Consider the following 20,621-nt stretch of genomic DNA (forward strand, 5'->3'; position numbering starts at 1 on the left):
TAAGTCAACAAATTTCCCTTTTATTCGTGAATCGTTACCAAGTAAGCAGGTGAATAGTTAAACCAATGTGATTTTTCACGGCGAATCGAATGGTGCTACTTCTAGAACTGTCCGACTTACGGTTGAGAAGTTGGGGGTTCGATACTTCCCTGTGTTAACAAATTTCTCTTTTATTCGTGAATCGTTACCAAGTAAGCATGTGAATAGTTAAACCCATGTGATTTTTCACGCCGAATCGAATGGTATACGTGTCACCCCATATTCGCTTCCAAAGTCTGTCCATTACATCCTGACAGTTCTGCCAGTAGCCAGACCTCTTGGTCATGGCCGGCCCGTTCCTAAAAGCTATGTACTTTACAACTTCCCATTTCACAAAATTTTGACGTCTCAGCAATCATTATAAAGTTTTATGAAGGTATTATTAGTATTAGTGCCTATATATTATTGGGTTTTTCTTCCGTAATATAGCGTCATGGTTAACTTCTTTTCGGTAAGGCATTTTAATAAGCAAAACGTAGGGTCTTTAGTCTTCACCCTTGACAACTCTAGGTGGTAAATATCATGTTGTACAGTTTGACGGCTTTCAAACTGCAGTAGAGGGAATCATCATAGCTTTTGCAAAGCGCGAAGCTCTGGAACGTGGGGGAGGACTAGAACTCTCTCTATTTGGCTGAAACCCAGCTGCCCTTCTCCGTCTTAATCAGTACGATACAGATGAGTACAAATAGGCCTATCCAGACCACTATGGAGGCCACGCCCTCCAGTACGGTAGGATGCATGAGTGGCCACCCCCGGGCCGTCATGCCACGCAGGCCTTGTGTGGTGAGAGTGAGGGGGAACATCCAACTGACGCTCTTCAGCAGGTAGTGAGCGCCCTCTACCGGCCAGGCTAAACCTGTGGGAAGGTAACATATGAGGGGGTTATTAGAAATAATTTGGGGATTTTTAAGAAGAGGTTTGATAGGGTGGGATTCGGCCTTGTTAAACCTGTAGGGGAGTAACATGGGAGGGTCTTATTAGAAATTATCAGTTTTTTTTGATGTTTGATAGAGGGAACTAATTGTTTCAAAGGAGGCCTTAGGTATCGTCCTGAAATCGAAGAGAAAAGGACATGATAGGAAAAAGGCAGCCCTTCTGAGAACGAACCTCATCTGTTTAGCATACAGTTGATCCCAGACGCGTATAGAACCCGCGATCTAGCACTTAAAAGGACGATTCCAAGAAGGAGGAGTTCCAAGAAGGAGGAGTTCCAAAAAGGAGGAGTTCCAAGAAGGAGGAGTTCCAAAAAGGAGGAGTTCCAAGAAGGAGGAGTTCCAAAAAGGAGGAGTTCCAAGAAGGAGGAGTTCCAAAAAGGAGGAGTTCCAAGAAGGAGGAGTTCCAAAAAGGAGGAGTTCCAAGAAGGAGGAGTTCCAAAAAGGAGGAGTTCCAAGAAGGAGGAGTTCCAAAAAGGAGGAGTTCCAAGAAGGAGGAGTTCCAAAAAGGAGGAGTTCCAAGAAGGAGGAGTTCCAAAAAGGAGGAGTTCCAAGAAGGAGGAGAATATCAATCCTTTTACGCATGCATGAGAAGTAGAAAATATGTAGATGCTTTTCAGAAATGACAGTAGTTCCATTACTTACCACAGATGAACACCAACATGAGATTACTAGCGGTGCCTACATACGCCGCCATGTAGTACGTGTTACATCCAACACCAATGAGAATACCTGAGGGAAAAAATAAAAGCCAGATAAGAAAGGATACTGAGGTAGCTCCCCTTGATTTCTTAGGTATCTACCTCCAACAGCCCCTTTCCAACACAACGTACATAGAGGTAGGTAAATCACAGAAAACGATCTTTGACAGACCAGTCTAAAAAATAAGAAACTAGTAAGATGTTCTCCTTTGCAATCAATGTCCATATTTCAATAATATTTTTCCACTGGTAATGCCACCACTGGTCACTACTCGGTTAAAGAAGCTATTCAGTTGTCCTCACAAGGCTGAGGGCACTCTAAAAACCAAGCACAGAGTCGAAAAACTTCGGCCCCGTCGGGACTTGAACCCGGGACCTCCGCCGTGCAAGCCTAGTGTGATACCCACCAGCCCTCGAAGTTCTGCAAAGAAAGAAGTATCTTCTTACCAAAGAACATGCCTCCGAAGCCAAGCAGATTGAGTACAATGAACACGGTGGCGTAGTTCCCAATCATAGGGTTGTCGAAGAATCCGTACATGACTATCAGGGAGAGAATGTTCTGGATGAGCATCACTACGAATTGGACTACCAACATAGAGCCTGTCATCTCTGAGAAGGTAACTCCTGAGAAAAAAAAAAACAAACAGAATAATCGATAGAAGAGAGTAAAGGGGAGGAGGAGGAGGAGGAGAAGGAGGAGGAGGAGGAGGAAGTTTAGGACGAGAAATAAGATTACCTAACAGAAGGCTGTTTAGCTTGTCACCGAGAGGAGGGTAAATTTTCTGCAACCAAAGACTTCGGAATACACTGACATTAATCATCTACCTATTAAACAAGGACTATAGATTTACCTGCCACCATAATTCGTTCAATGAGGCCACCCATCTTTTCCGTAATCATCAAACTGGCTGTCAGAATTGTCGGCAAGTAGAAGGCACACCTGTAAGAAGAAGAAAGTTTCAATGACGATTTCACAGACAATCAAAAACTACCACCTAAAAAGTTCAAAAACAGGGTTGTATTAGTCAAAACTAAGCGTGACAAAGTACAAGCTCTTCTTCACATACTTGACAACCATGCCCAGAATAGAACCATCTTGGGACAAACCCCTCGATTTCGTGGAGAAGAAATTCAGCCCGCCGAAAAACGAGTCGTTTTTGATGTCAAACACACGGGCGGCTTTCTCAGTGTTTGGGTTGATCTTGACAATTGCAACGCTACCCGATTGTAGCGCGAGCGCGAATATAGCCTCGCGCTCGGGGGTTAGATAGGAGGCGCCAGTGTAGGGTAGGACATGTCATAACCGTACTGGGAACAAGAAATAGCGGGGCATGGTCAGAGGTAAAGCCCTTGCTTTCTAATCAAAAGATCCTAGGTTCAAGTCCCACTATCAACAAAAATTTGCTCTCTTATTTCGATTGTAAATATTTCAATGGGTTACTTTCTGGTGTTTCCATGTTGACCCAGAACTTAAATGATAAGCCTTGTCAGGTGAACCCTTTCAATCGCCCAAAAGGGGTAGATGGAGGGACTACTTAAAAAAAAAGGCATGCTCTGATAGAGACCACACGAGTTTAATGTAGAAGTTATTTCAGTGCTACGAAATAAAAACGACATGAGGTGAATTAGGTCATTTCTTTAATGTTAAGCAAGTAAGATAGGATAGGGCTGTCAATTCATACTTACCATACGAGATTGTTAAGCACAAGGAAATCAATGAGTTGATCCATCTGAGTCGAAATCAGATGAGGCAGATCCGTCGCGATCTAGCACTTAAAAGGCAGATTCCAAGAAGGAGGAGTTCCAAGAAGGAGGAGAATATCAATCCTTTTACGCATGCATGGAGAAGTAGAAAATATGTAGGTAGATGCTTTTCAGAAATGACAGTAGTTCCATTACTTACCACAGATGAACACCAACATGAGATTACTAGCGGTGCCTACATACGCCGCCATGTAGTACGTGTTACATCCAACACCAATGAGAATACCTGAGGGAAAAAATAAAAGCCAGATAAGAAAGGATACTGAGGTAGCTCCCCATGATTTCTTAGGTATCTACCTCCAACAACCCCTTTCCAACACAATGTACATAGAATTAGGTAAATCACAGAAAACGATCTTTGACAGACCCTGACCAGTCTAAAAAGTAATAAACTAGTAAGATGTTCTCCTTTGCAATCAATTTCCATATTTCAATAACATTTTTCCACTGGTAATGCCACCACTGGTCACTCGGTTAAAGAAGCTACTCAGTTGTCCTCACAAGGCTGAGGGCACTCTAAAAACCAAGCACAGAGTCGAAAAACTTCGGCCCTGCCGGGAATTGAACCTCCGGCGTGCAAGCCTAGTGTGATACCCACCAGCCCTCGAAGGCTTCTGCAAAGAAAGAAGTATCTTCTTACCAAAGAACATGCCTCCGAAGCCAAGCAGATTGAGTACAATAAACACGGTGGCGTAGTTCCCAATCATAGGGTTGTCGAAGAATCCGTACATGACTATCAGGGAGAGAATGTTCTGGATGAGCATCACTACGAATTGGACTACCAACATAGAGCCTGTCATCTCTGAGAAGGTAACTCCTGAGAAAAAAAAAACAAACAGAATAATCGATAGAAGAGAGTAAAGGGGAGGAGGAGGAGGAAGAGGAGGAGGAGAAGAAGGAGGAGGAAGTTTAGGACGAGAAATAAGAGTACCTAACAGAAGGCTGTTTAGCTTGTCACCGAGAGGAGGGTAAATTTTCTGCAACCAAAGATTTCGGAATACAGCGACATTAATCCTCTATTAAACAAGGACTATGGATTTACCTGCCACCATAATTCGTTCAATGATCACAGAAAACAATCTTTGACAGACCCTGACCAGTCTAAAAAATAAGAAACTAGTAAGATGTCCTCCTTTGCAATCAATTTTGCATATTTCAATAATATTTTTCCACTGGTAATGCCACCACTGGTCACTACTCGGTTAAAGAAGCTATTCAGTTGTCCTCACAAGGCTGAGGGCACTCTAAAAACCAAGCACAGAGTCGAAAAACTTCGGCCCCGCCGGGACTTGAACACGGGACCTCCGCCGTGCAAGCCTAGTGTGATATCCACCAGGCCTCGAAGGTTTCTGCAAAGAAAGAAGTATCTTCTTACCAAAGAACATGCCTCCGAAGCCAAGCAGATTGAGTACAATGAACACGGTGGCGTAGTTCCCAATCATAGGGTTGTCGAAGAATCCGTACATGACTATCAGGGAGAGAATGTTCTGGATGAGCATCACTAATCAGAGGTAAAGCCCTTGCTTTCTAATCAAAAGGTCCTAGGTTCAAGTCCCACTATCAACAAAAATTTGCTCTCTTAATTCGATTGTAAATATTTCAATGGGTTACTTTCTGGTGTTTCCATGTTGACCCAGAACTTAAATGATAAGCCTTGTGAGGTGAACCCTTTCAGTCGCCCAAAAGGGGTAGATGGAGGGACTTTTTTTTAATGCATGCTATGACAGAGACCACACGAGTTTAATGTAGAAGTTATTTCAGTGCTACGAAATAAAAACGACATGAGGTGAATGAGGTCATTTCTTTAATGGTAAGCAAGTCAGATAGGATAGGGCTGTCAATTCATACTTACCATACGAGATTGTTAAGTACAAGGAAATCAATGAGTTGATCCATCTGAGTCGAAATCAGATGAGGCAGATCCGTCGCTTTACGTCTAAAATCAATAGTACCACGTTGTGATACTTCGAACTGCATGAAACAACTGTTGCCACCTTCCAGACAAAAGTAGATCCATAGGGACGGGTCTAAATCAGCCGCCGGCTTGCGAATCAGATGCGATTGGATTCCTGGAGATAGAGAAAATGTTTGTGACACCAAACTCAGTAGTGTGGATTCGTGCTTAAAACATCCTTTGGGGCTATTTACCCCTACACCTAAGCCTCGGAGTGGGCTTTTGGTGTATAAAAATCTCAGTGGTGTAGTGGTTAGCACGGTGGACTTCGGATCTGGAGGTTGTTGGTTCGAGTTCAAGTCAATTTGGTCTGTTTGTTTGTTCATTTGGTCAATGGTAACTCTGGAGTGGTTTATCTGATTTTGAAGAAATTGCTGAAAAATGTTTTGACACATGAAGGGGATTTTATTTTAAATTTTGGGCCCAATCTAAACCTTTCCTCTAAGCCCTTTTACTGGTATTAATATTGACACATTTTCTTCACAAGGACATCACTCAATGGTTTCTTTTCTACCAAGATTTTTATTATTATTAATTTTTTTTTTTTTAAGCTGATAATCATACTAAGAGTTTTACCAAGCTGATAATCTTTCGAACTCTATAACTTAACTTACCCAAGTTTCTCGTCTTACAATAGTTCAACGCATCGCAGGTGCCCACCAAACTCATCTCGCTGTTCCAGCACTTCAGCTGTCCGTCAAAACTAAGCGTGACAAAGTACAAGCTCTTCTTCACATACTTGACAACCATGCCCAGAATAGAACCATCTTGGGACAAACCCCTCGATTTCGTGGAGAAGAAATTCAGCCCGCCGAAAAACGAGTCGTTTTTGATGTCAAACACACGGGCGGCTTTCTCAGTGTTTGGGTTGATCTTGACAATTGCAACGCTACCCGATTGTAGCGCGAGCGCGAATATAGCCTCGCGCTCGGGGGTTAGATAGGAGGCGCCAGTGTAGGGTAGTGTGGACGCGGTGTTAATGATGTGGTAGGAGGCCGGGTTGTTGATGGACTCGGCTGCACCTGGATCGGCGAAGATGGAGTTGACATACTCGTGACGTGTGGATATCACCTGCAGGGAGGGAGTGGGAGTATTATTGTAAATAGTTATTGTTAAGGGGGGAAACTGGAAAAAAACCGTAGCCTACTCTGTAATACTTTTCCTAAATTTCCTCTTTATTTCTCAGACTGACAACAAATACCACAGAGTGGGGCAAAATATTCAATTCTTTTGAATACATTGTGGAGTAAGTGGGGTCAGAAATTTAACTAAAAAAAATCATGTTTTTTCCTCTTTCTTCATTTTTATCTTCTTCTATTTCTTCTCCTCACCAAAGTTGTGACATAATAACACAAAGAAATGGGGCAAAATATTCAATTTTTTTTTTAATACATTGTGGAGTAAGTGGGGTCAGAAATTTAACTTAAAAAAAAATATTTTTTCCTCTTTTTTTTTCATTTTTATCTTCTTCTACTTCTTCTCCTCCTCCTAAAAAAAATTAAATAATAGTAATAATAATAAAAAAAACTACCTACCTATAGAAAATATGTATGTTTGTAGGGAAGAAGGCTACAACTGCTATAAAAACACATCAAAAAACATATGTAGGTATAGGTAAAAACTCCATTTATTTATCTTACTAACCTTGGGTCTGGGGAACTTGATCTTATGAACACTGGATATTGTTGCTACTAGCAGCACAATGTTCTGCTTGGTCTCATACATGGAAATACTATCACCCAACACTGGGCTGTCTTCAAACTTGTAGCGGAGCTGATTACCCGCCACATTGACATCCAGGGAGTGTTCTACAAGCTCGAGAATATTGCCTCTTGTTTTCCAGAAGATGAATCTGAGAATTAAAGATAAAAGATGTGTCAAAAAATGGTCCCAAAATCAAAGAGTGGAGAACAGGATAAAAAAATTGACTATAAAAATAGGAGAAATACAGGATGAACTCCAGGATGAAGACAGAAGCTTGTCTGTCTAGTAGAATATAGTTTGCCCCTGGAAACTATGACCTAGTGGTTACAAGGCAAACATTCTATGATAAAAGCTAATTAGGCTAACTATAAGAGTTTCTTCAAGTTTCAGTCCAAAGCAAAATATTTTATGAAAAGAACCTGCTCCTAACCTGTTGGAATGATTGCTGATATTGAGTCCTCCCGTCCTCTGAGGTAGCTATCGCCCAACACTGGACTGTCTTCAAACTTGTAGCGGAGCTGATTACCTGCCACATTGACATCCAGGGAGTGTTCTACAAGCTCGAGAATATTGCCTCTTGTTTTCCAGAAGATGAATCTGAGAATTAAAGGTAAAAGATGTGTCAAAAAATGGTCCCAAAATCAAAGAGAGGAGAACAGGATAAAAAAATTGACCATAAAAATAGGAGTTCAGAGACAGAAGCTTGTCTTTTTAGAATATAGTTTGCCTCTGGAAACTATGACCTAGTGCTTACAAGGCAAACATTCTATGATAAAAGCTAATTAGGCTAACTATAAAAGTTTCTTCAAGTTTCAGTCCAAAGAAAAATATTTTATGAAAAGAACCTGCTCCTAACCTGTTGGAATGATTGCTGATATTGAGTCCTCCCGTCCTCTGAGGTATTTTGATATCCTGAATACTTGGTGTACCACTCGAGTTGAATGTAATCTCTTTCCATCCATCATTGACAATGCAGTCACAGAGAACTTCTTTCTTGATGAAAGTCTTTTGAACTGCCATATTATGTCTGAAAATTAAAAGAATTTTTTTTAACTAGGTATGATTATTTTCAGGGTTGGGAGAACATGAAGCTTGCTCAAACTCAAATAAACATCAAGTGTATTAAAGAATAGAGCTCGTCTAGTCTCCATATTAATCCAGGGTTCTAATCTCCATGTTAATCCAGGGTTCAACTATCTCCATATTAATCCAGGGTTCAACTACTTTAGTTAGGTGCTCTCGTTAATATTTACCAAAGTTCTTCTCTGGGTTTGCACACCAACAAGGTTGTGACAAAGCACTGACTATAACTAATAACAAGGCCTTTAGCCCAATCCCATTCAAGCCTAATGAGATAATCCAACATGGGAAGTCTTTATTCTGGGTGCTAATCTAGCCATAGTAGGCTCTTTGAACCATTACCCAAGTTTCATACCAGTCTAACCTCGAAATAAACTGATTGTAAATCAAGCCATCTGTAACGTTGAATATCTCTGGATCAGTAGATACTTTCGGTTATCGGTGCAATTTCATGAGATCCTCTGAAACCTAGAAGTGCATCAGAAAAAATTCGAGCTAGCCTTTAGCTGAGGTACTCTTGGACCAACCAGCCTGGGATCTTCAGGACTTACCTTAGGTCTTGTATGATTTCAGGTCATGAGCTTCGGCACCCCAAAACTTGCTAGAGCTGGTTATACACGTAGAATTCGTAGAAAGCAATAACTTCGTTTCTGAACCTCTAGAAAGCTTAAAAACACCAAATTTTCCAGCTTTGCAACACCAAACTACCGGAAAATCCGCTTTTCGCTTTTCCAAAATTTGAATTTGGTTTTTGAAAATCAAAACACACGCCACAGAGGTAATTGACCGATTCTAAATACCTCTGTGGTAAGATACGTTCACACGATCCCTGAGATGGGGCCAGTTGTACAATTTTTAGTGTACTACAGGTTTAAATGGGAAAAGGTGGTATACAAAATATCTCAAGAACGGTTAGTTGTAAAGCGATGAAATTTGGTATGCTATACCGGTATGGTCCAAGGACGCGACTGTAACAATTTGGTTAAAATCGGATAGTCACTCATCCAGATTTTAACCAAAGTCAATGTTTCTTCAGTGGGCAAAGGTGGTATACAAAATATCTCAAGAACGGTTTGTCGTAGAGCAATGGAATTTGGTATGCTATACCGGTATGGTCCAAGGACGCGACTGTAGTAATTTAGTAAAAATCGGATAGTCACCCATCCAGATATTAACCAAAGTCATTGTTACTTAACAATTGTTTCGTGAGAAGTAAGAGACAGCAAATAAATTAATGAACAGTTCATTAAAATATAGGTACATACATAAACGGGTGGTTACAAAAGTTATGACAGGTATAACGAAAGGTGTCGGGAATTTCTAATAAATTTATTTAAAAGTGGCGCGACTTTGAATGTCATGTGTCTCGGTGTCAGGAAGAAGCACTCATCCCTCATCATTACCTCTCCAGGTAGAAGGAAAACATCGTGGCTGAGATATTGGAGAGAGTGGAGTGGTAGAGTTACGAGTGTTGAAAATCCCCAGTATGTAGTACGTAGCTACTTAACTAAAAATACTCGAATTAACTGACTGTACTGGAATGTTACTGAACGCCAATAGTGTCCCAGTAGCTGAACTGTCTACCGGCCACGTGTAATTCAAGCTAAGCTAAGTCGGAGTAAAGTACCTCAGCAAATAATCTGATTGGTTACTCACTCGACAGATCGATCCAGGCGTCCATAATACTCATCTCGAGTGTTTCATCATCCAGCCTGTTTCGCTTATCAATACGCTCGCCCAATGCCTTGGTGAAGTTCTGGTTGAAGAAGATGACTCCCCAGATGTTGTTGTGCCACACGTTGGACCGCGCCTCTTCTAGGGACCTGAACTCTTTCTGAAATTATTGGAGAAGATATGGACGTTAGGAGGACATGAAGAAATGGGACAGGAGGAGGAGGAGGAGGAGGAGAAGGAGAAGGATGAGGAAATGGGGGAGAAAAAGAAGAGGAAGAAGGAGGAGGAGGAGGAGGCGGCCAATTCTCGGAACTTCTAATGCACAGTACTCAGCCATATGATATGACTCTTGCGTCTTACCATGTTGGACTATGGGTTTGCTAGACCTGAACTCTTTCTGAAATCATTGGAGAAGATATGGACGTTAGGAGGAAATGAAGAAATAGGACAGGAGAGGAGATGGAGAGGAGGAGAAGGAGAAGGATAAGGAAATGGGGGAGAAAAAGAAGAGGAAGGAGGAGGAGGAGGAGGCCAATTCTCGGAACTTCTAATGCACAATACTCAGGCATATGATATGAATCTTACGTCTTACCATGTTGGACTAAAGATTTGCTGCGATATCAAAACCTATAAATTAGGTGCCTGGACTTTGACATACATTTCGCTCTAAAATTGGGCACTGGTCTCATAATTTGTCCTCAAAGTGGTAGGGCTAGATCTACCCATTAGCACCATACACAGAACCCACTCAGAGACTTTAGGTATCAAGGGTCCCAAAGGTGTGCTAAGCTCCACGAATCTACCCACAAAAAAATTGAACAGGGTCTCAGCTTCACCACAAAGGTAACAGAGTAAACTGTAAAACTCACCACCGCAAAGTCCTTCTTCAGCAGATGCTCCCGATATTTACACGTGATGCTGTAGTTATACGAACTGTCCAGAAGACAGCCATGGTACGCATCTGGCCGACAGTCAGCGAATCCGTTCGGGGTATCATAGCTGACGACACCGAACGGTAAGTTCTTCGGGTCCTGCCCGATGGCGGTGTTGAAGAGGGTCATCTGAACGATGGGTAGGAGGAACACAAAGGCGACGAAACTGTGGAAGGCAAAAGAGGTTGGAGGATATTTTAGGAGGTGATTGTGGAAACTGTTCATTTTATTTTTATACCTGCAAATTGATGGACTTTCTGAAGCAATGGCATATATTCTTCCTCTCCCCCCTCAAGGTTTCGCCTGAGGCTCCATTCTTCGGGTCCTGCCCGATGGCGGTGTTGAAGAGGGTCATCTGAACGATGGGTAAGAGGAACACAAAGGCGACGAAACTGTGGAAGGCAAAAGAGGTTGGAGGATATTTTAGGAGGTGATTGTGGAAACTGTTCATTTTATTTTTATACCTGCAAATTGATGGACTTTCTGAAGCAATGGCATATATTCTTCCTCTCCCCCCTCAAGGTTTCGCCTGAGGCTCCTTGTGAGTCAATACTCGGGCAATTCCCACTCCAACTGGGGTCTGTTTTGGACTGTCTCATACGTTATTGCTTGCATTAGAACGTCTACGACTCTAACTCTACACTATTGTCGTCCAACTTTTTACCCCCAGTTCGCCAAAATCCCTGAGGCTCCTTGTGAGTCAATACTCGGGCAATTCCCACTCCAACTGGGCTGTGATGTGGGAAATACGCCAGTATTCTGAGTCTGTTTTGGACTGTTTCATACGTTATTGCTTGCATTAGAACGTCTACGACTCTAACTCTACACTATTGTCGTCCAACTTTTTACCCCCAGTTCGGCAAAATCCTTTGATCTTATCTTCTTTATATTGGTTTCATTGGATATCAATGGATATTAATGTCGACGCACTTCTCAACAGAAACGAAATTTTTAGAACTGGCGCCAAAATCCTTTAATCTTATCTTCTTTATATTGGTTTCATTGGATATCAATGGATATTAATGTCGACGCACTTCTCAACAAAAACGAAATTTTTAGAACTGAGGGGGAAAACTCACATATGTTCTCGTTTGAGGAGGTACAGGTTCTTCATTACTTGCGCTTTGAATCGACTGGGTAGGAACCATGTGTTATCTGCTAGGGTGACAGGAGGTCGCGGTCCAACCGGGTAAGCTTTGGGTTCGATAGCCTGAAAAAAAGTCGGAATTGAATAATTTGCATTTACATGTTATGCTCCACTCGTAGTCGTAGTACCTTATTCTCACTCCTCTGGTAGGTAGTTTGTTTTAACAGAATACTTCGTACTGACAGAGGCACCTCCTATGGAGATAAAGTAGAGATGTTCCTATAATCTAGGTATATATATTTTTTTCTATTGATTACATAAGTAGTTCAGAAGATCTGATCCTAGGTAAATAGGCACCTAATCTAGGCAGTTATTTGTTTGAACTTTAAACAGTTCTGGGTACCTAGTTACAAGTTTGTAAACCAAACCAAACAACCGATTACCTACCTCAGTTTATATGTTTGTAAATAGGTACCTACCTAGTTATCTTGTGTAAATGTGCATGACAATGTACCTATATCGCTGGCAATTTGCGGGGAAAATTCCGTAAATACTAGACTTCTCAGATTTAGATTTTTCACTACTTTTTACGTAGGAATCGACCATTTATTAAAATAATTTTTACCCATTTGCAACTGCTTCATTATATCATTCTGATATTGATGTATTACTGTATTAGAATAAGAAGATATAGGATATAGATATATACGTACGTACTTAGCTATAATAGTCACTGTCATGGTCAAGACAGATGACTATGTAAACAATAACAGGCCGAGTGGTCACTGTACCTACCAAGGTATGGTATACCTACATAATAGGAAAGGTAACTAGTCTACGAACATTAAATAAATGAGATCATACGACACAGAACTATAGGCATCTACATCTACCTATACAAATATACATAATATAGTACGTGGGTACATAGGTAGGCTACCTAATACGTATGATGGTCATCGGTGTAAAGTACCTATGACATTACCTAGAATTTTATAGGTAACAATAACAGGCCGAGTGGTCACTGTACCTACCAAGGTATGGTATACCTACATAAATAATGGCAGTGCCTAGACATTGTACCTAGATATAGATAGGTATTGTACCTAGATAAATGAATACCCATCAGGTGTGAATTATTATCTTTTTGGCAGAGAATATTACGTCAGTGTAAAATATGCACGATATGCAGATAGTATCCATCTTAACCCTATACTCATAGGTAAGTTATCTTCACGTCTATAGACTCTTCGTGTTGGATGTTGGTTACTATCAATTTCGCCAATTATCCCTCGGTAGTGGAAATGGCGTTCGCCCGGTTATCAGGAGGGCGCTGGTTCAATCCCATATCAAAATATCAGACGAGGCATAAAATTTTACCCTCACTTATTAGAGACTTGGACCGCATAATACCGTGCCTCCTCAATGTAATGGGTGGTAATCATGACGGTCTTGCCGTTCTCGGTCATCTCTACGAGACGGTCCCAGATGCTCTTGCTGAGGACTGGGTCCAGACCGACCGTGGGTTCGTCCAGAACATTTCACAGACAATCAAAAACTACCACCTGAAAAGTTCAAAAACAGGGTTGTATTAATAAACATCCACTTAATCATTTGATAAACTGACAAAAAAGAGGAGCTTTGCATAGATAGAGGATACATTTAGGGAGGTACTTATTTGAGAATGTAGGTATTTGGTAAATTGGGAGGTAGATATAGGTACTTACAGGGCAAGCATAGCATGCATAGATAGAGCAGTGTTTCTTAATTAGTTTGGCCCACGGAACCCTTTTCAAAAGGTGAACATCTTTGCGGAACCCTGAACTTTAGAGGAGCTTGGCATAGATAGGGGATACATTTAGGGAGGTACTTATTTGAGAATGTAGGTATTTGGTAAATTGGGAGGTAGATATAGGTACTTACAGGGCAAGCATAGCAACGGAGGCGAAATGCGTGAACTTTGGAATCATGGATCCGTACACAGGGGTCTCATACTGAAAATCAAAACAAAAAGATCAGTAAAATAAATAAAGAAAAAACCCCGATACCTTGCTCATAAAGAACATTCAAGACCCTTCTGAAAGGCTCACAACGAGAGAAAAGATCAGTGGTCGGGTGGAAGAGCTCTTTCAAGAGAACCTTGCCACTTCAAATAAAGCCGAAAACCGCTGAATTAGCCTGGGTTAAGGCCACTTACGCTCAGACCCTCTGATCTGAGCGTGAATGGCGGAAAAAACATGGTCTCTCAGACGATCTAACAGACCTAGGTCTGAAGCTTTTCCCGCCACTTTCCAACTGGCTCACAGACCGGTCTGTCACACGGTCTGAGCGTGGCTGGCCTTGGCTGGCTTGACAGTGTTAAAGAAAAAAACCCCGATACCTTGCTCAGAAAGAACATTCAAGACCCTTCCTAAAGGCTCACAATGAGAGAAAAGATCAGTGGTCGGGTGGAAGAGCTCTTCCAAGAGAACCTTGCCACTTCAAATAAAGCCGAAAACCCTGAATTAGCCTGGGTTAACGCCACTTACGCTCAGACCCTCTGATCTGAGCGTGAGTAGCGGAAAAATCTTGGTCTCTCAGACAATCTAATAGACCTAGGTCTGAAGCTTTTCCCACCACTTTCCAACTGGCTCACAGACCGGTCTGTCAGGCGGTCTGAGCGTGGCTGGCCTCAGCTGGTTTGACAGTGTTTGACCAAATATACGTACGGTGAGGGGCGTGTCAAACAGCTTCTGAGTGATGTTGCAGTCTTTCAGGACATCGTGAACGAAATCAATGGTACCCAGAGTAACACTATGCTTCACCATGTTACCGATGTACTGATCTGAAGAGAAGAAAGCGGTACAAATAAATTAACGAACAGTTAATTAAAATATAGGTACATACATATACGGATGGTTACAAAAGTTATACTAGGTACAAGGAAAGGTGTCGGGAATTTCTAATAAATTTATTTAAAAGTGGCGCGACTTTGATATGTCATGTGTCTCGGTGTCAGGAAGAAGCACTCATCCCTCATCATTACCTCTCAAGGTAGAAGGAAAACATCGTGGCTGAGATATTGGAGAGAGTGGAGTGGTAGAGTTACGAGTGTTGAAAATACCCAGTATGTAGTAGGTAGCTACTTAACTAAAAATACTCTGATTAACTGACTGTACTGGAATGTTACTGAACGCCAATAGTGTCCAGTAGCTGAACTGTCTACTCGCCACGTGTAATTCAAGCTAAGTCGGAGTAAAGTACCTACTTCTACTTAGAGTAGCTATTGGGGAAACAACAGACAATTTCTTCAACAGATACATAGGTCTGTAAGTCAGCAAATAATCTGATTGGTTACTCACTCGACAGATCGATCCAGGCGTCCATAATACTCATCTCGAGTGTTTCATCATCCAGCCTGTTCCTCTTGTCAATACGTTCACCCAATGCCTTGGTGAAGTTCTGGTTGAAGAAGATGACTCCCCAGATGTTGTTGTGCCACACGTTGGACCGCGCCTCTTCTAGGGACCTGGTTACCCGTCATGCTGTAAACACACCAAATGTTTTTTTTGTGGCAAAGATCAGAAAATCAGAATAGATTTGAACAAAGGTTAGCTTAGTTGGTAGCGCGTCTGCCTTGTAAGCGCTAGGCCGCGGGTTCGATTCCCGCCCGGGGCGGATTTTATCCCTGCGTCTGCCTTGTAAGCGCTAGGCCGCGGGTTCGATTCCCGCCCGGGGCGGATTTTATCCTGATGGGATAATGTTCGGGTGGCGCGTCTGCCTTGTAAGCGCTAGGCCGCGGGTTCGATTCCCGCCCGGGACGGATTTTATCCTGATGGGATAATGTTCGTTCTCGAAACGGCTGGCTTTCTCCTATCCTGTCTTCCTTCTCTCTTCGATTTCGGGACGATAAGACTATAGTAGTTACAGTTCCCTCTGTCAAACCTACGGCTGGCTTTCTCCTATCCTGTCTTCCTTCTCTCTTCGATTTCGGGACGATAAGACCATAGCAGTTACAGTTCCCCCTGGCTTTCTCCTATCCTGTCTTCCTTCTCTCTTCGATTTCGGGACGATAAGACCATAGCAGTTACAGTTCCCTCTGTGTTCCTATCCTGTCTTCCTTCTCTCTTCGATTTCGGGACGATAAGACCATAGCAGTTACAGTTCCCTCTGTCGGCAGGCTTTCTCCTATCCTGTCTTCCTTCTCTCTTCGATTTCGGGACGATAACTAGCAGTTACAGTTCCCTCTGCTTTCTTCCACCTGGCTTCCTTCTCTCTTCGATTTCGGGACGATAAGACCATAGCAGTTACAGTTCCCTCTGTCAAACCTCTTTAAAATGGTTCGATTCCCGCCCGGGGCGGATTTTATCCTGATGGGATAATGTTCGTTCTCGGAACGGCTGGCTTTCTCCTATCCCTCTCTTCCTTCTCTCTTCGATTTCGGGACGATAAGACCATAGCAGTTACAGTTCCCTCTGTTAAACCTCTTTAAAAAAATTCCTTCTCTCTTGATTTCGGGACGATAAGACCATAGCAGTTACAGTTCCCTCTTAAACCTCTTAAAAAAAAGTGGAACTAAACTTCTCGTCCGAATACATAAGTTAAGCAACTTTGGGCGTGGTGGGCAAATTAGCGGGTGACCGTCTGGGAAGCACGTGCTGCCGGCTATTTCGGAGTGCACTGAGCCTCGTGAAAACATCAATCAAGTAGCTCTGCAATCAATCAAGTAGGTATCTCTGTAATCTACGTTAGAATCGCATCATTTTGGCAAATCTAGAATTACACACGTAGCGAAATGACCCTGAAGAAGATCAGCTTTCCAAGAAAAACAGACTACTTTGAAATTACCTACCTAATTTCTATCATCTTTGGAAATAAAAACTAGCTTTGTATTAAGTAGTTAGGTAGGTACCCTAATAAACAAATTTCCTATAATAGATATTTATGATCCCGGCCTCTCTAATAATACCAAGGCCGTATTTAGGGGGGGGGGCTCGAGCTTTAATTTTCTCCTTTGCTGTACGTCAGACTTTGAAAAATTGGGGTTGTGCGGGCCCGGCCACCCCCTCCTCTACCTTCGAGCTTCATTTTTCTCCTGTACTCATACTGTCGGCCAGGAGAAAATTTGGAGCATATACAACCCCCCCGTCCATTAGTGTTTGGACCCTCGGGCCCCCTCCCTCGGCAAAATCCTGGATACGGCCCTGCATGATACTTATGCTTCCAGCCAAAGCATTATGGGCGATGAAGTTACTGGGATTACGTTTTTGCGTCAATGATTTGAATTTAATGCTGACACGAGCGTTCTCACGTTATCTACCCACATGATAAATATTAGTCATAAAATTATGTACCTCATTGAGTCAATCTATTAGATGAGATCAATCTCAATCAACTGGTTCCGCAAACAAAGTAAGCTCTACAGCTACAGAGTACAAAGTAAGTTTATACAATGTAAGCTCTACAAACCCTACAAAGTAAGTACCTACGTAAGTGACACAATACTTCGACGAAATTTATTCTGTCTGTTTGCTTGATTGTCCGATTTCAATGAAATTCACCAAAAAATGTTCGGCACATACCTAAATCGATCTGTGCGATTTTCATTCAGCACGAATTTTTCGTCAATATTTTTATTTATGATACATTAGCGTCTCCACTATTTGCGATTCATCAATGCATATTGTGCTCATATGGGTCAATCCATGCATAAAGTTTGGGTTAATCTATGCATATTGTTTGGGTTAATCCGTGCATATTGTTGAGGTACGTAAGAAAGGAATCCTATAGAAAAGGGTGTCACCTGCCAAGCTTTCGTAAGATCTCATAACCTGCTCAGGTAAATCGTGACCAAGGTACAAGACAAAGAAAACAGGGTGTTCCATAAAAGTTTACACCTGAGATTAATGTAGGATTTTTTTTTAGCTTTGATAGAAGGGGCCATAACAACCGAAGTCTTTATTGTCCCTAAAAGCGAAGAGAGAAGGAGGACAGGATAGGAGAAAGCCAGTCGTTCCGAGAACGAACAATATCTAAGAAACCCTAGTCAACTATAAAATAAGGTAAGCCATGAACATTTGAACAATATCTGTTTAGGATAAAATCCGCGCTGAGCGGGAATAAAACCCGCGACCTTACGTTTAGAAGGCAGGTTTGCTACGTTACACGACAGGGTAGGCCGGAAAATGACGGTTTGTGTGGATGAAATATGGCCAAAATGTTCAACAAATAAGGAAAAATGTTTTTTTTTTTTTTACAGTTTTTGGGTATCGATCGGGCTTTTTCCAAGTAAGTTCTACTGTAAATCACTGCCCCCCCTCGTTAAAATGGTTAAAATTTAAATCAAAATACGAGTGAAAAATTTCCTGTCGATTGTAGGCATCCAGTATGCAGAAATTCCTGTGCAATTAGTAGAGATGTATTTATAGGTCTGTGCTCTTTCCAGCACTTATGCTCTTAGCATCCTGGAGTTATTCTCTTACCTTCTTAGAGTTATGCTCCTGCAGTTGACTCAGCTGAAGGAATGCCGTCTCCAGACTGTCAACATTTCGTCGGGCCATGAGAGACGCCGGTGATTCTTCCGCCAAGAGGACGCCCTCTCTCATCAGACCGATAATGTGGGCCTGCCGTGCCTCCTCACAGTACAATTTTGCACACACTAGAACAAGAAATAAAAAACCTTTTACTTTTGCGATAAATCTAAATAAAAATAGTAGCGATTAGACGTTTTAACTTTTTATACAATAATTTTTATACTGAATAAATTTATTCACATGGGAATTATAGGTAGAGTATTTGCTAACTGAATAAAGACAATGCATAGAGAAGGTAAGTATCCTATTGATGTATTACTGTATTAGAATAAGAAGATACCTATAGGATATAGGTATATACGTAGGTAGGTACTTAGCTATAATAATCACTGTCATGGTCAAGACAGATGACTATGTAAACAATAACAGGCCGAGTGGTCACTGTACCTACCAAGGTATGGTATACCTACATAAGCGTGCCTCCTCAATGTAATGGGTGGTAATCATGACAGTCTTGCCGTTCTCGGTCATCTCTACGAGACGGTCCCAGATGCTCTTGCTGAGGACTGGGTCCAGACCGACCGTGGGTTCGTCCAGAATGAGAAGATCGGGGTTGTGTAGAAGAGCCACGGCCAGGGAGGTGCGCCTCTGTTGGCCACCACTGAAATAGGATAGTAAAATGTTAGGCCAGCCACTCACTATCTGGTAGACCTAACTAGTACACCTGATTAGGTCCGCCTTCCAGGCCTACCTGATACCTGATGAGCACACACACTATCAGGTAGATCTGACAGGCGGACCTGATCAGGTGTACTTGTAGCTCTTTGCCGAATGAAGGGTAAAACCTGGTCAACTAGAGACCTTATAGTTATGCGATGACAAAGCTGAACGTCACTATAGTATAGTGACGTGAGAATTGAATTGAATTGAAAACATCTTACTTTTATTTTTAACAATATACAATACATAGTACATCTCCTAAGCTAACTGAGTGTAACTTCTGGGGAGATGGATTCTCCTTTTTCAATTTACTTTTTGTTCACTCTTGTAAAAAAATACTCGTAGGTACAATAAACAATAGGTGCAATAAAACTGACAATAATTTGTGTAAATATAGGTAGGTATATAGGTAAGAGTATACATACATAGATATCCTAACAATTTTTACTTTTTTTCTTCTTTTTTTCTATTCAATTTCCTCTGTTAATTGTAATATTAACTTGTTTTTTATCAAGGCAAGAAGAAGAAGAAGAAGAAGAAGAAGAAGAAGACAGAAGGAAAAAGAAGAACGGCTTGTTATTCTTACCTCAAATCTTGCACCATTCGACCCTCTGGTGGTAACTGTAGGAACTTGATGAGCTCGTCTGCTCGCTTTCTAATCTCGTCAATTTCCATTCCAAATAGATAGCCGTAGAATTTCAGCGTCTCCCAAATAGACAGCCGCAAGTGTAGATTCAAATCCTGCGGAAGGAGGAAAAATTTTCAATGATTGGCTGGTTAAAGGGAGAGAAAAATCCTGGTGAGCTGAAGATCAGGGGTTTGTATAGGGTTGGAGGAATCGGTCGTATCCCTTACTATAAGCTACTAGTAATTCTGCCACCACCTTGAGAAGTGGGGTCTCCTTAGTGCTGACTAGTGGTTGACCCGTCCTTTGTGTTTTGGCCTGAGGGATGATTTTCCTTCATTTAAGCACAGGTAAACTATCCCTCAAGTCAAGGCTTGCCCTTGAAGGGTATCCAGTAATGACAGCTTAAAAGTGCACTTTGGAATCCAAGCACAAAATGGAAAAACTCCGACCTCATTGGGGCTTGAACCCGGGACCTTTCGAAGTTACCTGGGGCATATATCCTAGTTCTCTTCGTGTGGTGGCGCTCAATTTGATGGATCCATAATCCAGCCTCATTCGGCCTACAATACAACTGAGTAGTGTGGTCTTACCACAGCCACTGGGCCCCAGCAAGCCATAGCTGAAAAAGAGTAATATGTATGTTATGAGATCAGGTGGAAAAGAGTAATATGTATGTTATGAGATCAGGTGGAAAAGAGTAATATGTATGTTATGAGATCAGGTGGAAAAGAGTAATATGTATGTTATGAGATCAGGTGGAAAAGAGTAATATGTATGTTATGAGATCAGGTGGAAAAGAGTAATATGTATGTTATGAGATCAGGTGGAAAAGAGTAATATGTATGTTATGAGATCAGGTGGAAAAGAGTAATATGTATGTTATGAGATCAGGTG

At 41.7% G+C, this 20,621-nt stretch overlaps 1 protein-coding gene across 1 annotated transcript; it reads right to left on the reverse strand.

Moving 5' to 3' along the window:
- Positions 1 to 247: 247 nt before the first annotated feature.
- LOC103520270 lies at positions 248 to 20,346 on the reverse strand (the record flags this gene model as incomplete). Its single annotated transcript, XM_017448455.2, has 20 exons — positions 248 to 895; positions 1,617 to 1,703; positions 2,120 to 2,296; positions 2,524 to 2,612; positions 2,977 to 2,980; positions 3,576 to 3,662; positions 4,077 to 4,253; positions 4,812 to 4,923; positions 5,294 to 5,505; positions 6,005 to 6,461; positions 7,035 to 7,219; positions 7,525 to 7,691; positions 7,951 to 8,121; positions 9,827 to 10,008; positions 10,718 to 10,946; positions 11,860 to 11,990; positions 18,329 to 18,478; positions 18,860 to 19,040; positions 19,686 to 19,840; positions 20,214 to 20,346. Coding segments are annotated over 20 exons (3,319 nt in total), but the record flags the coding sequence as incomplete, so codon positions are not given.
- Positions 20,347 to 20,621: the final 275 nt, after the last annotated feature.

Source organism: Diaphorina citri, unplaced genomic scaffold (genome assembly GCF_000475195.1).
Source record: "Diaphorina citri unplaced genomic scaffold, Diaci psyllid genome assembly version 1.1 scaffold3399, whole genome shotgun sequence".
Taxonomy (NCBI): domain Eukaryota; kingdom Metazoa; phylum Arthropoda; class Insecta; order Hemiptera; family Psyllidae; genus Diaphorina; species Diaphorina citri.